This window comes from Zosterops lateralis (genome assembly GCF_965231275.1).
Source record: "Zosterops lateralis genome assembly, chromosome: 4".
In the NCBI taxonomy this organism is placed as follows: domain Eukaryota; kingdom Metazoa; phylum Chordata; class Aves; order Passeriformes; family Zosteropidae; genus Zosterops; species Zosterops lateralis.
Genome location: NC_139765.1, coordinates 30660356 through 30676585, shown reverse-complemented (window position 1 = coordinate 30676585; position 16230 = coordinate 30660356). Strand labels below are relative to the sequence as shown.

Sequence of the window (16230 nt, the reverse complement as noted above, 5' to 3'; positions counted from 1 at the left end):
TTAGAAAGAAAAGCCAAATGGCATAAGCTATATGAAAACTCAGCTCTTACTTTCCATTAATTGTAGTAATTTTAGTTCTAATTTTTAATGCAGATACTCTTGGGAAATACTGAAATTAAACATTAGACTATGTGATTTTTATTTTCTTAAATTGCAATATCAGTCATCACGTTCAGGAGCTGGCATTTCCCAAAGCACTTGAGCTTTCTTCCAGAGTCCTAACTTCAAGCTGAAATCTTACCATGACTTCTCCAGTCACTGATTATCCTTTCAGATGGAACATGTTGAAACTAAGTCTTTATAGTGTAGATGAAATTCCTCAAATCCAGCACTTTGATGCAAACTGACACCACCTTTTTCTTTGAAAACAGCTCTGGAGCCCAGCTCCAGAGAGAATTCATCACCCATCCCAGTCCAAGCACCATGCAGTGCTCCAGAGCCATAAATAATGACCTCAATAAGCCTAAATAATAAATAATCAAAGGTGTGTTTTTCAACAGTACCTGTCCTTTTCTTAGATGATCCCATGCTCTTCATGGTGGCAGTTGGGAATCTCAGCAGTAAATGTCTAGTTTCCTTCTGCATTTTCTGTATAATACATACCTCAGCACAAGGCTGTGATTTTCATTAGGAGCAGCACAGCTTTCCTTCTTCTGAATTGAGGGTGGGAATAAGAACACTGCAGGGGATGGGTCTTTTTACCAAACTTAGGAATCTGAATTAAAAAAAAAAATCTCATTTTTTTGCACAGGTAATCTTTGTCAAATAAATGCAGCATTGCACATAATTTTGAGAACTTACTGGTCTTACTGTTTATTTTTTTGACAGTAAAATGGCTGTAATGATGAAATCTAAAAGTGAAGTTCAGGAAACATTTGTTCATGTAGTTTGGAAACCAATGTGCATAGGATGGATGGTAAAAACACATGATGTGATACTGGAAAGATGATGGAAACAGGAATTTTGAAAGACTTGTTTATCTTCAAGACAACTTATTATTAAATTGGTTTATTAGGTATGAAATTTATAAGAATTTCCGGTACTTCTGTCTGAAATATTATGCATATTTCAATGAAAGTGTTCTCATCAACAGAAATATATTTTTACAAGTATTGTTTAATAGATTTCAAAGTGTCTTGAATATGTGCTCTAGTCAGGTGGACCAAATACCATGACAGACTTGTATGCATTGCCCCACAGTGGGATTCACAGAATAAGGACAAAACTCTTCTTTTTTGCACAGTGCTGCAGTTTTCCTCTTTTTCAGAAGTTAGGTGCATTTGGCTAAATTCCTTTCTTTCTACACTGACATATGGACCGTAAATTATATTTCTCCCCTCGTGTATTTGTCTTGTTTCTTCACTTCCATCTTAATTAGACTTTATTTTCTGCTTTTCTTTAATGATTTCAGAATAAAAACTATGCTATGACAAAAAGGCACCGCATAAGAGGGATTATACTTAAAAAAAAAAATCTAGTAATAAAAACTTGCTAAAAATATTATGTTATTCGATTGGTAGATTAAGAACTCAAATTTTGGAAATGATAATTCATCTCTCAAGGGCGACACCCACAAAGCATCATGTTTATAACACTAAAGAGCAGCAATATGTATCTTTTAGCCCGCAATCACAATCTTATCTCAGAACAGGGGTATAGGGTATAGTGTAAAAAGTGCTCCAGCCTCTAAAGTTGCTTTTCTTTACACAATGAAGTGCTGATTTTCCCTGGTACTTGAACCTGACCTTTCTACATTCAAGGTGAGTGCCCTAAAGTGCAGTTAGCACTGCCTTTCTTTCTCTATACTGACTGATGTAGAACTTTTCAGGCTAAGTAGGAGAGTTATTTCTATGTGAAAGCCTTAAAGCCTACTAATTAAGTTCTTTTTTTTACAGATGGAAAGCCTTTTAACCAATATCTGAATCTGAAAAAAAAAATCATAACCAAATGCCCTCCATGAGCACTCTGTCCATTAGGATGGTGGCATGTTTGCTAGTGCTGTCCCACATGGGAGAGTTAGAACGGATGGATCTCTGATTTCACTGCCACTATTCAGTAAATCACAAGAGTTAAAATGGGAGCAGATTTGCACAAGCCAGCAAAGGTAGCAAAAGAAAGATTCCACAGTTCCTGCATATGGAATCTATATCCAAATGTCAGCTGAGTTAAGATTTTGTGAGTATCATAGGAGTTGGAATTATGGACTGGAACCTGAAACAAGAAATTTTCCATATGAATTTTATGCTAAACTCTTCAGCTGTACAACTGGTTATTAAAATTATTATTGTTCCCCATTGGTTATAGTATTCTTAAAATCACAGATTCACAGAAATTATAAATAAGTTTGAAGAAACCTCTGAAGGTTTTTTAGTCCAACCTCCTTTTAAAACTAAGGCTAGCTTCAAAGACAGATCTGTCCCTGAGGGCACTGCCCATGCAAGTTAAGAAAATTTCTGATATGGGAAGTCCATGGCCTCCTTGGGCACTCTGTGATAGTGCTTTATGAACTCACTGTGAAGAATGTTTTTTTGTATGTCCAGCTCAAATTTCTCTTTCTGGAACTTTTTGTGTGCTGCCATTCCCTTTCACCGTGCACCCCAGAACTGGACACTTTCTCTGTATCACTCTTTTAGGCAGTGGCACACTGAAATAAGTCATGGACTGAGGTGTATGGTATATCCAGAGAGGCTAAGGGAAGTAACTTGGCATTACCTGGAAAGAAGAAGGTTGAAGGAAGTTCTCTTAGCAAGTTCTGATCTATCATGAGTTGGACTGTTCTCAGTCTCACTGTTCATACTCTTTCATTTTGCATAAAAGTAATTGGTTTGCTGAAACAAGATGAAAAGGATAATACATTTCTGTTGTGTTGCTAAATTGCAGCATCAGATGACAAATCTCATTATCAGTTTGTGCTCTAGAAGTGTATAGTGTATTTTTCTGTGAAGGAGACAGTTGGGTTAAAGCTCTGTGGAAATGGTTAAATACTATTTCCTATACATTTTTTCTTTACTTTGGGGTGTTTTGCATGCACTTCCTTCTTTTTCTGTGTTACAATGCCTAGGTGCTATTCCACAGCGATTCCCACTCTAATTTGTTCAGAAAACCCCAGATTTAGACTTCATTCTGCAATGAAGAAGCCAGCTCATAATAAATTTTACTGTCAGTTCTTCCTGTATATGGGTAAAAGAGCAGCAACATCTCTGAATTCTAAAATGAAAAAAAAAAAAATAAGGAGGGAAATATCTCTATTGTTTTCTGAATCTCTCCTTTTGTTTTAGTCCCAGGTCTCTTTGTGAATTGTGTTTGGATTTTGAACATCTGGAATTGGCAACGTGACAACTAAATGGCTTGGTATGAATTGGTTTGGGGTTTTTTTCAGAGGTGATAGTTTCTGCTTTTGCTATAGAAACTAGCAAGTTTCTGTTTGAGTGTTTAATAGCCTAGTAGTTGAAAGAAAATAGTACCTGTGGGATGATCTGTACTTGCAAGCAAGGCACTCACAGCCCTCAGTTACTAACACATTTATTTTAGTGTGTTCCAAGATACTGACAATATTTGGACTATTTATTCCTGGGTAGAATATACTACCATGTCTTTACCATATGTAGCTGCATTTTACTCCCCACCTGTGGTTTCTGAGAGATTTCACTGTTCTTTTGACAATCCTGAAACATTAATTTGCACGTTTTCATAGTGCCATGATTCTCATACTGCGAACTTCATAAGGCATCGATTTATTGGCCAACACAAGTGCAGTGGTGCATGTTAAATTATGTGTACAAACATATTGAAACATCAAATTAGAGAAAAAAGTTTATTTAACCTTATAATAAATTTTAATAATAATAGAATAGCTTAGATTTTCTTAACTTGGTTTTTTTTATTTTATAAAAGAAACATAATTGTCAATGATATGGACAAAAGGACACTATTTGATATGTTTTATTTTCTACAGTCTGGTTAAAAGTAGCATGCAAATAATTGAATAAAAATATTTGTATATATGATTTATTTTGAAATAACAATTATACCAGCAATGAATAAAAATCTTACCATGAAAGTTAAATGAAAGTATGACAAAAAGAAGAGTAAACAATTATTTAACCTGAATATTTTTTCCTTGTTATCTTTCACATATTCCATTAATTTAACAATGTCATAGGCTCTGAACACATATTTTCACAAATTTTAAATTGCTTGTATATTGTTAAATCATTTTTTCCTTTGAAATGAGTAACAATATACAAAAGGCATAATAGTTAGGAAAGTTTGACAGGAATCTTGTATTGACACAGGCCAGCCCATACTGCTCACTATAACCTACAATGAATCCCACCTGACTTCCCTGTGAGTCTGGAACCTGCTGGCATGTATTGCATGCATGAGTATAGATTTTTATGAAGTTGAATCCTTTTCATCAGCTCGTCTAGCCAGATAAGGGCATATTTTGCACCAAATTTGGTAATTCTTGTGCTTTCTAAATAAAACCATTTGCAAAAATATGCACACGTTCCCTTAAGTTTGCCAAGTCCATGCTAAATATTAACAAACAGAATGAATAATATGCAGATTGACACTTGCTTTAAGACATATCCTAATTTTAAAGCATGATCATGGTGTGTTATTCCTGTAGTTCCTGCCCCTGGAAGGGAGCTGGATGATCACAGGTGTCTCACTCCAGTGAAATCTCAGCAGCCACGCGAAGGCAGTTGTACATCTCCTGTGGCAGGTCAGCCCGAGTCAGGTTGTTTCCATCCAGGCGCAAATGTGTGATCTTGGAGTAGGTCATCGGTCCAACTACCTTACAGAAGCTGCTCAATGGGAACTCTGAAGCAAACAGAACAGAAATAAGAGGAAAACATGAATAATTAGGACAAATAGGACAAACCCACTATTTTTCTGCTTCCTTTGATTTCAGTTGGAATTTGTGACCTTAATTCATTATACTATTTTCAATATTTTGCATTTACACTGATGTAAATCCCTGTAAATTTATTGGAACTTGAGGGACCAGTGTTGGGAGAGATTCCTTCTGTTAGTTGTCAATTTCAGAATTCCAAGACTGAGTTTTTCAAATGCCATTTTCTTACAGTACAAATTTGACTTTTAGACTTCAGATTTTATATAGAGATCTAATCTGGCATTTCGATAAAAGGAAAAATCACTCTTTTTAAAACAACGAGAGATGCAGAGAGAAGAATCAGTCAATTTGTGTACATTACAATGGAAGGGTAAAACTGTTATATAAGATATTGAAAGAAGTAAAGTTTCTGGAGAAATTGAAACCATGATACAGCTTTACCCTAAAGAACAGACATTCAACTGGGCGTCTGTTTATTTTGTATGTATTTCATATGTGCCATTTTGATTTACCTGTTTCAGAATGAAATTTGGGTCTAGAGTTGGAGAAGAGTTTTACATTTAAATTGTGCAGTTGAACCTTTCCACATCAGGATTAGAAGGTGAGTATGAATGCAAAAAAATACTAATAAAATATTTATCGTAATTTATATATTGTGTTATATATGGTCTCTATTCAGTTGAAGTGTTATTTGGTTCATGTAACACCAGATAAATCTTAAAAGGAAATCAGTCTTGTATCCTATGATCAGTCTTGTATCCTATGATCAGTATTAACTGTAAGCTAGAAATTACATGTACCATGGAAGTTCTCTGCTCAGTATGCAAAGCACACACATACCCATATTATAGATCTCTTTCATGCAGAGAAGATCTATCCTCAGGAGAGAATGTATGTGAATAAATCTGTTCTCTCCTGCATACCACATTGTGTAATTTTTCAAAAAGAGTCTTCATTCCCACTTATGTTTCCTTTGAGTCAGACAGAGGATTAGTCTATCAAAAAGCTCCATAACTACTAAAGAAGCAGTCTGAGAGACTTGTTCTTCAGAACGCTGACATCAGATGAATTCGCACAGAAAATACTTTAATAGGTCAAAGAACTCATACATCTCATAATTTCTGAGACATCAAGTTAGTATTATCAAAATCAAATGCCATTTGATTTACCTTTCATAAGTCACCTTATGTGTCTTTTCTACGTGGATACCAAATTCATCTAAGTATGATCAAATTGTAGTACTAAAGGAAGTGGAGGAAGTACCTTTCATACTGTCTTATAAAATTTTGGGTTAACATTCTTCTAATTGGATTCTTCTAGGACTTGCACTGTAACAATTTTCTATTACTAATGAAACATGGCTTTTGTAAACTAAGCATAAATGTACAGGCAGCTCTTCAGCTCTTTAGATATTTAGCTTAGATATTTTTTTGGACAGAGATATGATGTTAAGAGTAACTAAAGATTTACGTACCTTCTACAAAATAAGTTGAGTAGGAGTTAAGGAAATATAGTTTAAAGGTCAGATCTTGATCACCAGTTTGATTAAAGTAAATCAAAGCAATTTCCTAGATTTTGTGTAGTTTGCAGCCATCTTTTGGAAGGGTGAGAGATGAATGTATCCTTTGGGCACTCCATTGTAATATAGCAAAATTTTAAGACTTCAGGCCAATTCTGATACTCTTCTGGTTCAGAATCTACTAGCAGAGGCAAACAAATGATTCTTGATCATTAAGGTCATATGATCTGAGAGACGTTTATAGGATTATGTCTGTGGGGAATTTTGCTGAATGAAAACATAGATTCCTGAGATTTTAACGCATTTTCTTGGGCTATAGGCTATGCCATTGGCTATTTAGTTCCAGTTTTCTTTAGATAACTTGAGTGTAATTTCTAAAGTTTAAGATAAACATGAATTCTAATATCTATTTTTTTCCATCTTCTTGTCATTCAGGAATGACATAGTAAGTATATTTTTGCTGACAAACATTTTAAAACTTTATAAATTTAAATGTTAGGGTATTTTTTCCATACTGTTACTTTTGAGCATAAATACTAACAATACTAAACACTCTTTGGTTACAAAAGAAAATATGCTTATACAAGCTGGAGAGATGGTTAACTACTCAAAGGACATAAACTTCAAACCACAAAATTCAACTGTGATAACAAAATTATGATCTGTTTTGACTCTTTGTGAGATTAGAACCTCTGAGGAAGTGGGTAGAGATCTTGTCCTCACAGAAGTCAAATGAACTCAGTCATGGACCTCAGTGGGATTTTGTTCCAATTTTTGGTGCACATTGTATGAATGTGGGTATCAATTTTTGATACCCTTCATATAATCTCCAGTTGTTAAAAGCATATTAAAAAATGTTTCATTTTAGTTGCATTCTCTACTAGTGGAAAATAAGTGGTGGTTCTTGTGAGTGCACTTGATCAGCTGTTACCTGTACAGGGAACTGCAATCCATTAGAATGGAGAACTGCAGCATAAAATATCTCTGTAGCTTACTCTCTCTTTTGTTACACTTATTAATGTTGCAGGTGAAAAAATGTCTTCCTGAATTTATAAAATTCAAGTTCAGAGACAGTATACCTGGAATTTTTCCCACATATTTTCCTAACACAGAATTGCTGCATAAACCAGACACTGAGAGAATAAGAAGTATTGGATGAAAATTGGATTTTCGTCTAACAGTACAGTGGGCAATCCTAACAGGATCTGAAATCCCATAGTCATTATTGTTGGTCTGTTGTCCACTAATCACATGTGAAACATTTCTATACAGGCCATGCTAAAAAACTCCCTTGGGAATAGATGGAATGAGCCAAGTAAAAGACCATAAAGCACCTCCACAGTTTGATATATAATCTCTTAACTGTCCTCTGGAACCTTTTCACATTTCCTCTTTCATACTCCATTTACATGGAGTAACCCCATTACTTCCTGGGGTTTCATGTGGAAGAAACAGTTTTCTCCTTAATCCCTTACAAGTACAGATGAAACATGGAGAAAGCCATCCAAACATAGACCCTCTTCTTGTTTCACTGAACCTCTTTGATTCTTGGTGTGTTTTTTCTATCCTGCAGAGTTTCTTTTTGCCTTGAGGAATCTGTAACACAAGTCTCTGTGTCTGTGTGTGTGTTTGTGTACATGCATGTGTGTGTATATAATAATAACAATGACATCTTAAAGATATTTCAGTTTAGAAACTACAGTTTAGGTTTGAGGTATGGAGAAAGCAAAGGCTTTCTAAGTCTTCCATGGTCTTTTTCTAGCTTGGAGATCCAACAAGCATCAATAGAGTAGATAAAACTCTAGATTTTACAGCTACAATCAATATAATGGATGTGCTTCAATTTATTGGTTAGAAATCAGAGGAGTTACTCTGGATTTGTTTTCTTAACATTTTGCTATTTGCTTCACCCACTGCTTCTTGCAACATAGAGGGAAATAGAACATACTAAGGTAAAGCCAATTCTGCTACGTATTTTTATATGTTTATTTATGAGTTCTTGTTCAAAAAACTTAGTCATTCAAATTAGGGTATTTCTCAAACAGATTTTTTTAAAATGAATGACAATGCATAATGAGAGTAACTAATCCATGGTGAAACTAATGGACAGTAATTTAGAAAAATATTCTTTCCAGTAATATCAACAACATTGGAACCAGATTACACTTTCTTAGAAAAATATAAATGTTAAATGTAAGCTTTAAGGTACCCGAGAAAAAGGGAGACACAGCAAGTTAAGAACTCTAGTGAAATTTCTTTATATTAGGTCTCAATATAATGAAAACTTCAAACTAAGTAAGCATAAACTGAAAGATTACACCTTTTGTATATTTGAGGACAAAACATCATTACTCCTTAGACAGAAATCTCTCACTGCATATAAGTACCATAGACCATCATATGGAATGAAAACTAGTCTTACAGTCATCCTTTCACAAATCACTGATAAATTATAATAATTAACTCAACAAAGGGACTTGTCATTGGTGTGAGGCTTAAATAATCACAGATCAATCAACTCTATTTTCCAAAAGACTAAGCACTCACAGCTGTAGGTCAAGTGTCGTGAATGGTGAAATCCAAGGCTTTGATTGTCCTATATTAATGATTATTTCTAATTGATTTTTATCCCACATTGTCAATCAGCATCTTAGAAAACTATATATTATGTCTGTGAAATTAAATAGCTGAGAATACTGATGCTTGAAGTCTGCTAGATTTTATGGTAAAGAAAAAAAAAAAACCAGTAAATCGTAATTCTGTTGCATCAGTCCATGGGGTAGAAACGATAGTGTAGCAGTAGCTGGTGAACACCTACCCGCCACAAGATCCCCCTGAAAAGCAGCTTTCCAGGAAAAGCTAAAATTTTTGTCATAATCCTTGACTCTGATGTCCTTGGAAAAGTGAATGGCAGCCAAGCTTGGTACTTGGGTACTTGCAGAAGGCTTGGATCATTCTAGGCAAGGAAAAGTGCTTCATATATCTCATGAGTAATTAAAAATCATCATTGTTAGCTATTTTAGGAGTGGCAGAGTATCTGATAGAGTTCCACATGTTGCTGTATGTACTGCCTTAGGTGCCTTAGAGCCTGTAGTGCCTTAGGTGGGAAGAATTACCTTATTGTTTTCCCTCATCGAAACAAAAAACTGAGATACACTAGGAAAAAAAAGCCACTGAGAAAAATAAAATACAGTAAATACAAACCATTTCAAATATCTTGCCCTCAGTCTGGTAAGATCTGCACTAAAAATATTTGGTTTTAGAGGCTACATCTCCATGGAGTTAGCTATATATGGAGCAGCTAACACTGATACTCTTAATCCTTGATGGATACAAGTAGGCAAACACAAGGGAGAATTTTGTGGTTTACTTTATGTCAGCCAACAAGATGATATAAATCCTCTTAAAGAACCACAGTTATATTCACCATATCTCCCCCTCCATCAGGGACTTCCACTGAGACAGCTGAGGTACAGCTGGAGAACTTCTGATGTGATGATGAGTCTCTCCAGCTCTGCAACACCTCCTTTTCAACCCAGGAATGGGACAGCCTTGGTGGAAAAGCCCTGTCACAGCAGAAACCTTCATGGTCTCATGCAAGGTGTGACATTTCTTGACTTCAGAAGGAACACTTTTGAAATCATATGTGAATGGAGACAAACATGCCAGTTGATCATATAATGTGCGAAACAGGAATGAAAAGAAAGAACAGGGGCAGTTCTTTGTATTTCAAGATAGGTTTAGAGGGAGACTGCATGAGGCAAGGGAGAAAAGAAGCAAATGGTTTTTTGATGTATCTTTTTCACTGCATTTTGTGCCTGCTACCTTATGAATTTGTTGTCTTCTCCCTTTCTCATGCCTCCAGCATTTTGACTACCAGCTCCCTAAAGGTTACCATAGTCAGATCCTCACCTGACATATCTCTCTTTTTGTCTGCTTAAGAATTCTGAACATCTTTTGCACCAAACTTTTCAGTTTTTTTCTGAATTTTATAAGACAGCTCCATTAGCTTCAATGTAGTCACTCCAATTTACATAAGATGAGAATTTGAGCAAAAGATCCACATTAGTATGAAAACATTAATTTCCCATTTGAAGGATACATTGAGTGGCTATTAGGTAAATATCTGCCTTTTAACATGCATGTGGACAACTGTAAGGTAAATGTCAGTGTGCTAACAGTCTAACCAGTACTATTTTCTCAGACTGGTTCGTCTATTATTTCAGATACTTGCACTGGCCATCAGTATCTAGTCTGTGGTAAATGTTAATGAATATGTGCAAATTTAACTTACTGTTAATTTTGTTGACTTGGAGGTAGAAGTTTTCCAGGTTCTCACTGACAATTGGAATGCTCTTCAGCTGATTGAAGGAAAGATCCAACTCAACTAGTGATGTGATGTTGAAGACATTACCTGGTATTCCAGCATCTGTTAATTTATTGTGAGATAAACGTAAATATTGCAGGGCTTTAAAACCTTGGAAGTACTCATCGGGAATATTGGAAATCTGGTTATTATCAAAATAGAGCATGAGCAAGGAGTGAGGCAGCCCTGTTGGTAGCTTTGTAAGTTGATTGAAGCTTAAGTCAAGATACAGAAGTGAATTCAGGCCTTTAAAAGCCCCAGAAATAGAATCTGCTTTCAGCTGGTTGTTCTGGAGGTGAATGACAGTCAGATTCATCAGCCCCTCAAGTGCACCAGGAGTGACTTTTGTTATCTTGTTGTGACTTAATTGCAGGTCATCTAGAGTTTTGGGAAGTGGTCCAACAGCTTCAGTCAAATTGTTGTAGTTGATGTGAAGTTTCTTCAGGTTCTTTAGTTTAGAGAAGACTCTTCCCTTAATTTTTGAATTTTCCAAACGGTTGTGATCCAGGATCAGCCACTGTAGGTCTGTTACATTGTCAAATGCGTTCTCTTCAATTCCCTCAATCATATTGTTTCGAAGATAAAGGTATTTTATTCCACTTGGTACAATTGGAATGGTTTTCAGCTTGAGATTGTCACAATACATAGCAGTAGGGTAGCTTAAAGGACAATTACATTCTGGAGCACAGACTGCTGCAGATGGCCCAAAAGGATCATAACCATAATCATCTCCAGGACCATAGTCATATTGGCAAAAAATGCCACTAATCAGCAGCAGAAAAACAGGTAGGGAGTTTAAAGTCATCTTTCTAATGTGTCTTGTTCCTGTATGGTGAAAGGGAATAAACAAAATAAAACTTTAATTCTTTATCTCTTTCAGCAATATTTGAAATTTTACCACATAAAAATATAATTAAAAACTAATTATGGTTCCTATTTAAAGTTTTTAATGTAGAAAAAAATATTGGGTTACGAGTATTACATTGAAAAAATATTGAGTTACTAGTATTACATTGTTACTACTATATTACTGCCTCTGTCTTGTATAATCTTCCTTTGTAATGCAAAATTGCTGGCCATTTTGCTGTTGTAAGTAGAACTTCCTTTATATCTTTCTTCATTCATTGATTAAGTCACAAGAAAGACGCTGAAGTACAAAGTTTTTAAACTTGTCACAGAAGTTTTCAGTTTTGCTGAAGGCCATGTTCAGGGGCAGTTCCACCATTTAAATTCTATCAACCATTCCTAATGTGCTGAATTGTCTCATGTCTAAACATGTGGCTTTTTGACTTAAGTTTGAAAGAGACAGGGAAGTTAAAACAGAGAGTAGTGCTCTCATGCATTGTATGTTGTTAAAATGTGTGTAGCTTGAAAGCTTCTTTTCTCATGGATTATGTTCTGTAAAGCATGGTCTGCTAAGTCTCATAGTCACCTAAAGAACAAACTAATTGGAATATAAAGCATATTATCTTTAACATGCCAAACAACCAGTACTGCAAATGTGTGCAGTGGATCTGAAATGAGGGAATCTGACAGTGGACCTGAAATTACTGGGTTTCAGACAGTGAAAATGTTTTTGCAAATTCTCTATACAACAGAGGTGTTGGTTATGCCCATTTTAAATCAATTGAACAAAAGAACACTGATTTCACATAGTTAGTCTTTCAGTTCACATACAGTAAAATGACATTTAGTGGCCTTGGAAATGTTGGTGATTCAGTATAAGTGGGGTCACTTAATTTTTTAAGGCCATAGCTTTCTCATCAGATACTCCCCAAGATGCCAATTAATCTGTGAAGTCTAGTATCTTGTTTATACCTCTTATTTGGCTAGATAGATGTTCTGCTGGGAAAGAGTAGGTCTAGAATCAGTAAAGTCAGTGAGCTTACTTTGATTTTCACCAGTACAAGACAAAGCTCCAAGTACTCAATTACTGTTCAGAGAATGAGAGGATTAAGAAAATCCTTAAAACCATTTTTTCTCAAGGAATTTCAGAAAGTATGTGAAGCCTGTAAACACACCAAAAGACATTGATCTCAGAGCTGGGCAATCTTCCAGCAGAGTAAGTTAGTCTTGCTATTGGAATTGTTACACAGAGGACTTTAAAATGTTAAAGTGTAGGGCCATAGCTACAAGTTTTTCCCTAATTCTAAATATCTTTGTTTCTATTGACTTAAAAGCCACATAATATTCTAGTGAGATAACAATCTCCTTTAGGCAGAGCCTATTGATCTCATGCAGTACAGCACAAAGAATTTTAAAAAAGTCTTCTTATGTTACCTCCACTCCATAACCCATAAAGTTCCACTGCTTAGATATTAAGTAGTTATCCCTTGAAAAAGGAATCTGATTGTATATAATCTCCATGGTGTTGATTCCATCACATTTACCTAATTACAAACCCCAGGATAATCATTTAAATATTAGTTGTCAGTGTAATTTTCTTTGCCTGTCTTTCATTACTGCATGAGAACGTGCAACATGAACATGAGCTCGACCTTTAGTCCCCTGCTGGCATAAATAAGTACAGCTCGTCTGAAAGCAAATACTGCAGTAACACAATTCATCTCAAAAGTCAGTCCTATTTAGGTGCTAAACATTAAAGAAAGGAAATCAAGTGCTTCAGTATTCAAAGTATAAAAAGAGTGTAATTAACTCTTTGGATTACACTCTTTGGCCTTACTGTGACATTTTTTACACACCTCCATAATTTTATAGTTTTAAAATATCATGGACATTTCAAATTTAAATTCTATTTTTTTCAAGTTTTAAATTATATTTGTAATGCTAAGTTTCATTACTAATATCATAGTCTTACAGTCCTTTAAATAGAGTACAAAGTTTTACTGCTTTGCAGAACCCTGAAAGTAACTAAAATGTTAGATAGCAAGTGTTTTGAATTAATTTATCAAAAATGTTTCCAGATTTATATGACAATTCTGTAGTTCAAGGACATATAGGCATGTGTGTGACATAAAAAGCAAAGTAAATAGGAAATTTATTTAACTTGTTTTATTCATGCATTTCTCATTCAGGTATCTGAATGTTTCACTGTCAGAAGTGTAAAAGGTTAATAGATCATGCTTGTTTGTTGCACTGAACTAAAGGAATCCAAAAGATAAAATCAGAATACATTCTTAGATGTTTGTCTTACAACATAAACATTCTTTAGCTAATTGTCTGTGTCTGTTCTAAGCAGCTGTGTAGCAAAATACCTGTGAAAATAGTTATGAAGTTGCTTGGGCAACTTGCCAAAATATACTAAATGGTAAATCCAAGATTTTGGGAAAATGCTTGCTACATGAAGGTAGAAATACTATGCAAACTATGTTTAACCTTGTCTATTTTTCCTTAATCAGTAAGGTATTGTGAAACAAAAGAAATATAAAATTAACAGTCAATCAATGTTAATTCTGTAGTTTAACTTCTTGCACAGTTTGCAAAAGACTATATTTTTTAAAAGTTTCACTAGTATATTTTAAATGTGCTGTAAAATTAATTAGAAATTTAAACTGTTTCCCTCTCATTGTTTATGTGATTAATTATTTAAATATCAGAATACGTTGTCTTTTTGTAGAATGAAGAAAAATGATTTAGCGAATGGGGTTTACAGAGCTCTCACTAATATTATGAATGAAAAAAGTAAACAGTGAGTACTCTCATAAACTTCTTTGTACTCCATGTCAAATCTTATTCCGATGTAGAACAAAACAGACTGTAAAAAATTGCAACATTGATGTACAAAATATGTGAGTTGTTTTAAGGAAACTGAGAAAGTGAATCGACTAAGCAACTGTTGATTTGTGCTCAATTTACAAATTGGCAAACTTATGCTGTCATGTTTTCACATTTCCATTGCAGCTACATTTAAACAGCTGAACATTACAGTTAAAGCATGCAGCAGCACTTACCTTACTGCCTTCAAGCTGCTCTCCTTAATTCCCAGAGCAGATGCAATAAGAGACTGTATCGACCAATATATGCTCTAAACAGTGTCAGGAGGTAAAAGTCTGCCAGATCCTCTGTGTTACAAGAGGGAAAAAAAAAAAGCCCTAGTCACGCTGTTCTCTGAAGCTGCTATGTCATCATGGTGATCTTGTGGTGTGGCATGTACAAAAATGCAGCTCTCTAATGAAGTGCAGGTGGATACCATATTTCGTAAAGGACAACCCATCTGTTCCTCCTGTGGGATCAGAGAATGATATTTCACAAACCTGAGGAAGTCAGAAATCTACAGGTTTATAAAAGATTTTTTTATTTTTTTTTTTTAGAGGGAAAACTTGTTAGACTGTAAAATAAATTGCAAACAGGCTTTTGTTTTCCAACTTATTTTATACTGCTAGACATGAGCTAACACATAGCATCCAGACCTCAATGCTGCTGTTCTTCTTCAGCCAAGTGACTCATTCATTTTTCTGCCTTTTTCTTTAACTATCTTATGACCACAGTAAAATATCCTTAATAAAAACTTTAGCCTAAGGATCAGATTCAAAAATTGTCTCTGAATCATACCCTTTTCCACATTACATACTGACTTCAAAGATTATATATTGAGTTCAAAGATTCTTCTGGAAACCATGGGAATTGATTTGGTCTGGAGACTTTCTTTGGTGGTTGAATGTATGTTTGTTTAATAAAAACACATCCCAGGAATGGGGTTTGAGCAGTTACTGTAAACTCACTTTATACATTGGTTCATTTTGCACTTACAGCTTTCTCCTGCTTTTCAGAATCTGGAACTACTCAGCTGTATGTTGTCTGTTTCTTATTCCATGGATATAGTTCAAGAATGCATCTTAAGGCTTGGATGAGATGTTACTTTCACCAGGCAATGTCAAAAAATAATACATTAAGAAAGTAACAGTTTAAACTGGATCTTAATTCTTCCATAAGAAGTTTCCTTTATCTCTAAATGGAAGATGTCTTCCTCTTTATGAGAAGCATCTTTTTAAAATAGATTTGGATAGGACAAATGTCAAATGTGCATATAGAAAGTATGCGTAAGCCATTTAAGTGTCTTGTGTGTTCAGTTGCATTTGACTGTAGTAGTTGGGGGTAGAAATTCAGGGGTTTTGTCCACTTTCCACTTAATGTCTTTATGAAAAGTCATGGTACAGAATGTGTCTGGGCTGGAGAACCCTATCAGTTTCCTGAATAGGAGCCTGGATGTGAGCTTCTCCCAAAATTTTCTGCTCATGCATCTCAGTCTCCAGAGCAGTGAAGGTCAGTGGGAGCAGGGAAAAACCAGTGTCCTTCACCAAAAACAGGAAAGACAACAAACACAGACCTCTGTGCTTCTGCAATGCCCCAATTAGGAAACAAATTTGTTTAACACAGAGTGCCATGTGCTGGTGCAGCCCACAGGGAGTGAATGTTATGTTTTTGATGTTCTGACATCATGCCTGTCCCCCTGGTGTGGGAGAACCATTTACACACTGGGAAACACATTGGTGACAGATTGTTACTACATTACTACTTGAATGG

At 35.2% G+C, this 16230-nt stretch overlaps 1 protein-coding gene across 1 annotated transcript; it reads right to left on the bottom strand.

The window, feature by feature from the left end:
• Positions 1–3859: 3859 nt before the first annotated feature.
• Positions 3860–15181, bottom strand: LUM (lumican). The gene is made up of 3 exons (XM_083860143.1): positions 14658–15181; positions 10675–11571; positions 3860–4827 (listed from the first exon to the last, which is right to left on the bottom strand). The coding sequence occupies exons 2-3, from the start codon at positions 11549–11551 to the stop codon at positions 4673–4675; spliced, it is 1032 nt and encodes a 343-aa protein (XP_083716269.1). The 5' UTR covers positions 11552–11571; positions 14658–15181; the 3' UTR covers positions 3860–4672.
• Positions 15182–16230: the final 1049 nt, after the last annotated feature.

Excerpts from the sequence above, each read along its gene's own strand:
- LUM (XM_083860143.1), bottom strand. The coding sequence starts at position 11,551 with ATGACTTTAAACTCCCTACCTGTTTTTCTGCTGCTGATTAGTGGCATT. Across the intron at positions 4,828-10,674 it reads CCAAGTCAACAAAATTAACA|AGTTCCCATTGAGCAGCTTC; the intron begins GTAAGTTAAATT and ends TGTTTGCTTCAG.